The following is a 7,768-nucleotide window of genomic DNA, read 5'->3' as shown; positions in this document are numbered from 1 at the left end:
GCCACATTGGGAGGTTACCTGAAGATCTTGCCTACCATTGCAAACATTTACCATGTGTTTCTTACAATTTCCTGCTTAAGACGGCTGATCAAAAAGGGCTTAATGTAAGAATATGTTTTTGTCACATTAACGCTGGTGTTTGTAAGGCAGGCAATGTTTCTTGGGTTAGGGAAGCAGGGGGTCAGATTGAGTCCCCCCAGATGTTGACTCCACGGCTACAGCGTTGGATCATGTCAGCTGTTGCACTGCCTCAGGATGGAATGAGTGTCTACAGTAAGTCAAAGCCCTTAGAAAAACACTCCTATCTTTTTTTGATTGAAGGTCCTTAGTCGAGACAGATGCCAGCAATCCAGAGGCATTTTATTTATCCGAATATCTTCACAGAAAAAAAGAGCAATTACATCTACCTACTAAATCCAAAAACTATGCAATGTGCACTATAATCATTCAAAAAGTAGGCATACTGTATATCACAAAGTCACATGTTAAAAAGAACAAACTCATAAACAAGCAGTAGAGCATTTCTCTGCAGCGAGAGAGGCATAATGAGAAAGGGATGCAATATGCGTTTTCTTCCACTTAAAAAAAGTACTGGATATGTTTCTCCTTTAGGAAAAAGTAAAAATAGAACAACTCTGAAAAAAATGTTTTCGCCAGAATTCATTGTCCATGCAATGTATACACAAGAGTAGACATCACAGCTGCCAGCTACTTGTTTTGGACATGCGGCAGTGGTAGAATGCAGGTTGAGATTGGGGTTAATTATCACAGATGTCAAATCTGAATAGCATCATGGGGGGAAAGGGGGGAAGGGGGGGGGAAGACTTTCATGCAAATTCATTCAATATCTCACTGCGGGCTCCCAGACAGTGTCCCGTCCTCGCTCACACATCCGAGTTGATGCTCAGGTTGGCCAACCGAGGGTCAGAGTTTATCTCATACCTGTAATGGTACCCCTCCATGTGGTCCCTACAAGCGTCCCGGATGTTGTACATCCAACGCTTGATGCCTTTTCTGTTCAGGTACAGCACCAGCAGGAATATGACACCAATCAGGGCCAGCACCAGCCCCAGGAAGACATAAGAAGTCTCCAGCACGCCCTCCATGTCGCCCAAACACTTCAGCTGGGCCGGATCAAGCTGCAGGAGCGGCTGGCGCCTCAGGGCCTCAGGGTCGGAACAGGTCAGGTTGTGCACGTCAACGACCTGAGTGGAGTTCTTCAGCCACAGCAGCATGTCGTCGATGAAGCAGTCACATCGCCACGGGTTCCCCGACAGACGGATGAGGAGAGCGGGCTTGAGGTCGAACTCCTCCATGGAGGTGGTGGGAAGATCCCTCAGGCTGTTGTCCCTCAGGTCAAGTTCAAGAAGCGGGGGCGCCCTCAGCGTCCCGTTCTGAATGGAGATGATGGAGCTGTTCTGCAGGCTGAGGGTCACCAGGCTGGAGAGGCTGGTGAAGATATCATCGGGAAGAATCACGAGGTCGTTGTTAGACAGGTCCAACGCCGTCAGCTGGACGAGGTTTCCACTCTGTAGGACACTTTGCAGCACATCCATGGAGGAGTGGTTGTGGAAAGACCTACTGAGGTTCAAGAGCTGCACTTTATTTTCAAGAAGGAAAGCTCTTCCACTGAAAGTCTGGATATCGTTGTTGCTCAGGTCCAACCGCACAAGGTTGGGCAAGTTGTCAAATACCATAGCATCCACAGTCTCCATCTGATTCCCACTGAGATAGAGATCTGTTAACATTTCGAGGCTCGTTGGGAAAGAGTCCACACCGATATGGGAAATGTTGTTTCCTGTGACGAACAGGAATTTGGTGTTGGTCGGTAAAGAATGCGGAATCGCGTCCAAGTCCTGGTTTTGGCACTTCACAGTTTGGGAGAAGCACAAGCATTTGTCAGGACAGCCGTGACAGGACAGCACCGCTGCGAGGAGGAAGAGAAAATGCATCATCACGGACATGTGTTTGCTTCCCTGGATTTCTCCGCGGTCACGTCCACACGTCGTGCTCAACAGGCGCATATTGGATAGCACAAATAAGTGTGCGCCGACCGTGCGTAAAAATTACTTTGCAACAATCCAACGCAGCCACCCCCTCGGAAAGTTTTTCGACTGTGTCTCCCGGCTCTATCCTTTCGAAAACGGCTCCCAGTTCCAACTCAGACTCCATATAACTACCCCCAAACCATCCTTGTGTGGGTTAAGTCTACGTTTCCATAAAGGTGATGTGGGCGAAGCTCGCAAACTTCGAGGCTTTCCCTCTTCGTGTGTCTTTCAAAACCTTAGAAGACAAGGTATTTTTTTCTAACCCCGGCAAAAAAAAATCGTATCGGCAAATAACTTACTCGGACAGCTGGTTCTGAAAAAGACAATCCTCCTCCTTGTCTCCCAAAGGTGCCTTGTATTACTACTTCCAGCTCGCTTCTCTCCTAAACGTCGGGAGTCTAGAGGGAAAGACCAAACACACACAGCAGCACAGTGCAAACCATTGGAAGGAGGGAGCATACCATTTTCCAGAAAAGGGGGGTGAACTGAACCCCTTACAAGTTTCGTTCTGACTTAGATTTAATTTTCCACTCACGATTATGCCACATAGGTTTTTTTTAATATGTAAATTACTTTGGTAGCTTAAGATATAATTGTAAAAATCGTAACTAATTTCCTCAAATGACCCGTAGCATATTAGTTCTGCTGATGCAGAAAGTGAGCCGGTGTCTTGGGGACCAGGGACCTCTAGGGGTCCCTGAGGGAGCTCCAGTGACGAACAATTCAACCTCACTATGTGCAGACTATAATATAATGAAAGAAAAGATGTGTTCTCATTAGACATTTACAAAACGTCATGATTTTTTGCAATCCAATATTAATCATTACCAAACATGTACCTATGTTCAGAGGAAATAAGATGCGTTTACATAATGGTGTTTGCAGTGTGGGTTTTAATAGATGACTAGCCTTTTATACATGTAACAAGTGACTCATTTAATCACTTCATCAATTTAATGTACGTTATTGGATTTAATACCTTACTGGTTGCAAGTGTTTAGTTAAAAAAAACTTGGTTGTATATTTGGGATAATCCAAAAAATATCAAGTAAAATACAGTCTGTGAGTTAAACCAGCCAACATTGCTAAACACTGATTAGCCTACTATCAAAAATAATTAATGGCATATTCTGCTTAAGAAGCTTTTTCGGAAAATAAATATTAGTATAGTATAAGTAACTGTAATTGAAAAGTATATGCTTTTTGAGTAACTGTTTCAGAATTAGATGTATTGTGTAATTTAGTCCAATCCAACTACATTTACTCCCAACCACTCGTTGTTTGATATACAGAAATATAACGTTTTGTGATTCATGAGAGGACTGCAGTTTGATTAATTATGCCTATCATAAGATCTGATACGGGATCTAGTTGTACAAAACACTGAGTGTAAAAAAACACCCGTGGCCTAAAGGACTCAAGAAATCAAAAAGAAACTCTCAGAGGAATCACATTTATCATCTGATCCTTTGATAATGTCACATTGCTGGACCCATCATTTACTGCTGAAAGACAGAGTCCATTTTGAGGATTATATGAGTCTACACACTATACCCAATACATGAAAGGGGGGAAGGATTTTTAAAGATTTATCACATGCCAACTTTTATCTCCATATAACACAGAAACACAGACAGCAAGGTCAAAATAACAGCAAAGGGAAAATAACTTGTAATGATTTGGATAAAGGTGCTTATTTTCAGATTTCATATTTGTATTTTGTACTTCTACTGTGACATGCTCTGTTAGCTGCCTGGCTCTGTTGTGATTTGTAAACCGCTTAGAGATGTCCCGCCCCTTACCATACGTATAATGTGTTGGAGCCTTTATATATACAGTCTGGTTGGAGCGCTATAAAGCGAGAGTGTTACATAGTGAATCAGATGTTACTATGTTACAGAAGTACTCAAAATAATCCAATGGGGGCGTTTCAGCCAAGTGGGGAGTGTTTGGGATTTCAGCCTTAGCCTTTCAGACCATTTACATGCACAAAAACCTATATAACACACTACAGGAAAGGGACCCCCCCCCCCCCCCCCCCCCCCCCCCCCCCAAAGCATAATAGGGCCCCTTACAGTAATTTTAACAACTTTCTCAAAGAGTCTAATGTGTTTTCTGCAAACAGCCATTTTAAATACTGCATTATGGTACACAATCTTTTCAGTTTTCTTCCTGAAAATGGACCTAAATTATTTATAGTCAGAATGAACATTTCTCCTGACTGTTGTATATGTTATATCATTGGATTATTACTTACGCAATAATGCAAAAGCAGAAAAAACAATTGACTCAACTATTAGTCGATTCATTGAAAAATACTTTTTGTAAAGTTTGAATTGTATTTGTAGTAATATAAAGTGACATCAGAACAAAATACAAAACAATTTTGTCATATGTGTAACTTTACTTTAGTAAATTTACTTACATTTGATAAATGTAACATTTGTTTTAGTAAACCTTGAAGTGTCCTTTATCTCTTTAGGTAATTACTTGAGTGGCAGTGACCTTGTAGTTGTCTGCTGGATAAGAACTGTGGCTGTGTTCATGCATGAATGGTGAGGGAGGACATGCTCATCAATATCTCATATTTGGAAGCCCCCCAGTGTAGATCCCAGTGTAACCCTAGCTTCACCCTCATTCGACCCCTTCCTATTCTTAGCAAGGGTGAATGAGACAATCATTAGAGTAATTCCATGAAACCTGGATCAAGGCTGTAAGTGATACTCCACCTGAAGTCTTTCTGTTGGAACTTTGATGACTGACGTGATGCCCTTGTAGAGAATCTGCAAACGTTTTACCTCCACTTTTGCTCATGAAATAGATTTTATGGGGAATATCAAGTTATCTTTTTCTCTATAAAAGGAACAAACAATTATTGTGTCCTTCTTGTGCAGACATTATTAAACAACTCTTACACTGGTTTGCAGCTAAGCAAGATTAATTAAAGGCCAATTTTGTGAGAGACTGTTTATTAATGAATGAATTGAATTGTCAAATTGTATATTAATCCTAAGAAGTGTTGTCTTCTTGTACCATTTAAGATTCAAGAAAAGGTATAGTATTTTTGATTAACATGTTTCGTTTCTAAGAATTGTATCATGTTCTTTTATTTTTATTATTTTATATTTTTTATTGATTTCTCTTTTCAAACAATAAATGTAAAGTATGAAAAACTACAGCAACAAAATACAATTGAGGAAACACACACACACAAAAAAAAAATGAATAAATACATACAAATAATTGTTTCAAATATGTTTTGTCATTTTTCTTTTTATTATTAATCAATGTATATTACAAAATACTAAATAAATATATCCCAGGACATCATGGCTACAGAAACAGCACAATGATCAGCTAATACCCTAAACATATCAACCAATAGAATACTGGGATGCACACTTCCCGACCAATTAGAAGTCTCGACATTAAAGAAGGTTTTTACCTAACCTGCAGGGTTTCAAGCTAGCAGTCAGTGCTGTCAGATATAGCATCAGTGAAAAAATAAACCCGTTATCTTCTCCTATTCTTAGTAATGACACAGTGGATGTACGTCGTTGATGCAACTTTCTCCATGTCCTATTTTTTCCGTAACTAGCGGAAGGTAAGACATGATACGACATTAGTTTTCCATAGCAAAACAGCTCGCTGACGCTAGCTTTCGGTGATGTGTCAGTCAAGCTAGCTGCCAAGCTATAACCAGCTAGCGATAGCTAACAACACTTGACAAACCTAACTTTACCTATTTATAGATGCTTTTTCCCATCTCAACTGTAGTAACTGGTCAGATATTGAAAGGCATTGCAACCTATTCTCTTTTAATGTGACGCATAGAGTTATCCAGCTTGGGCACTATGAGCTAATACTTGGCTGAAGTATTTAGCTGTCCGTGCCATAGCCTGCTAGCAGTTAAGTAATTTAAGTGGGAAATATAAGTGTTTTATCTGATTTTAATAGAGAAAAGGCGTCACAGTTTCTTAAATAGCACAGTTGTGTTACGCAGAAACCATGGGGGTTGAAGGGGGTGCAGCCGACATGGAAACAAACAAGCTATTGCTAACTCGAATAGCGTAGCCTGTTACATAATACTGCTCTTTGGGCAACATCAGGAGCCCCCTCTTATCAATGCTAGTGCACATTCTTCACAATAAAATTGCCAATGTGCAAAATAATTGCATATGGGTCTTTTTTGTCTATTTCGTCCCAATCTTATGTGCACAGCGTTGTCAAATAGCTATCTAGCAAAATATGTCAACTCAGCTGATCTGTGTTTTGGTATTCTGTAGGCTAAACTAGCTTTGACCTTTGCACTCGCAGTTTTGGATCATCTATTTTTTGCGCCCTGCACCCAAAGCTGCGCTTATTTAGCAGTTTGCTTGTGCGCACAGTGTGTGAATGTATGCCATTGTTTCTCACTGATTACTCACATTTTCTTCTTCAGGTGCACTCTACAATTATGGAGTTGTGAAAAGGAAAGTGAGAATTTTGGGGGGAAAGGAGGCCTTTCCCCTCAAGTTTGATGGACTGCTGTAAGAGAAGGTCAGAGGGTTGTTGAAATTATTGCCTTTTGTAAATTATTAAGTATCTTTAGAGGAAAAAACTATTTTTGCAAACATTGAAATGTACATTTTTGTATAAAAAGCACAAGAGTTTTTGTATTTATTGAATTCTCGATGCCATTGAATGCAGGAAGCACCTTAGTTTGTGTTCAACTCTTGGTTGAGATGGTCGACTGAAACAAGTCGCAAGGGGGCTCTGGGGATCGCTAGGGTGCGGTGGAACCCCAACACAAGCACAATTCTAGCACTCCAAACCATTTCCACCTTTTGTTGACACGTATTTTTTTCTTATTTATATTTTTTCTTCTTGGAGAGCAGCTATAGTTCACTTTTTTAGTGACAGTGTTTTTGATTTGTTACATCGCATGGTCTTGTTTTTAAAGTTGTTTTGCAATTGTGGGTGGTGGGCTGTCAAGGGGACTTTGTTAGACAGAAGAGAGTAGGGTTCACGGTGAGGATTTTGGTGGCGGTCATCATGAGTATGGCAGTGCAGGACTGCACCCCCAAGTGCCGCTCACAGCAGCATGCGGAAGAGGTGGTAGCGGCTCTGACCGGCGGCTCTGAGGGGCAGCTGAGGGCGTTCTTGAGCTCACACTGCTACAATGCAGCCACCTTGCGGGATGCCTTTGGTCGCACAGCCCTGCACCTTGCATCCTCCCTGGGAAAGAAGATCCTGCTGGAGTGGCTGCTGGTGAGCAAGAGTGCTGACCCAATGGCGAAGGATAAGGAGTCTGGCTGGACAGCTGTGCATCGCAGCGCCTTCTACGGACATATCCACTGTCTCATATCTTTGGTCAAGGTATGTTATTAACGTGGATCACCAAAAAAATGGGCTCTCAACTGTGCAAGGTGCTCCAATTTAAGTAGTCCCATGTAGTAAACATTTATGTAATTCAACAATATGGGAAAGATTGAATGAAGAATGAAATAAGATTATTCCTTGTTCATTTTTAAGATTTTCGACTTAATTTCAATGATCTTCTTTTTCTTTGCATTGCTCCAGCATGGAGGACTTTTATCCACACAGGACAAGGAGGGCCTCTCTGTTCTGGACCTTACAATGAAGGACCGTCCAGCACATGTAGTGTTCAAAAACACCGGTAAGAAAAGCTGATGACTTATTTTTTCTTTCTGTGACCAATTTTTTTGCCTTTTCCCCTT

The 7,768-nt window shown here is 41.2% G+C and overlaps 2 protein-coding genes across 2 annotated transcripts in view; one reads left to right on the top strand and one right to left on the bottom strand.

Moving 5' to 3' along the window:
- Positions 1-335: 335 nt before the first annotated feature.
- tpbgb (trophoblast glycoprotein b) lies at positions 336-2,456 on the bottom strand. Its single transcript, XM_034127302.1, has one exon. The coding sequence runs from the start codon at positions 2,022-2,024 to the stop codon at positions 885-887; it is 1,140 nt and encodes a 379-aa protein (XP_033983193.1). The 5' UTR covers positions 2,025-2,456; the 3' UTR covers positions 336-884.
- A 3,039-nt stretch (positions 2,457-5,495) lies between these two features.
- ibtk (inhibitor of Bruton agammaglobulinemia tyrosine kinase) overlaps positions 5,496-7,768 on the top strand; it is a 37,206-nt gene continuing 34,933 nt past the window's right edge. Inside the window, 3 exon segments of the mRNA XM_034127373.1 lie at positions 5,496-5,652; positions 6,490-7,406; positions 7,611-7,707. Of these exon segments, the coding sequence (XP_033983264.1) occupies positions 7,083-7,406; positions 7,611-7,707 (421 nt within the window). The 5' untranslated portion in view covers positions 5,496-5,652; positions 6,490-7,082.

This window comes from Trematomus bernacchii, unplaced genomic scaffold (assembly GCF_902827165.1).
Source record: "Trematomus bernacchii unplaced genomic scaffold, fTreBer1.1, whole genome shotgun sequence".
Taxonomy (NCBI): Eukaryota; Metazoa; Chordata; class Actinopteri; order Perciformes; family Nototheniidae; genus Trematomus; species Trematomus bernacchii.
Note: the sequence above shows the minus strand (reverse complement) of the source record. Positions and strands in the feature narration are given on the sequence as shown.

What these genes read in the sequence shown, in the direction of transcription:
- tpbgb (XM_034127302.1), bottom strand. Translation starts at nt 2,024, where the DNA reads ATGCGCCTGTTGAGCACGACGTGTGGACGTGACCGCGGAGAAATCCAG.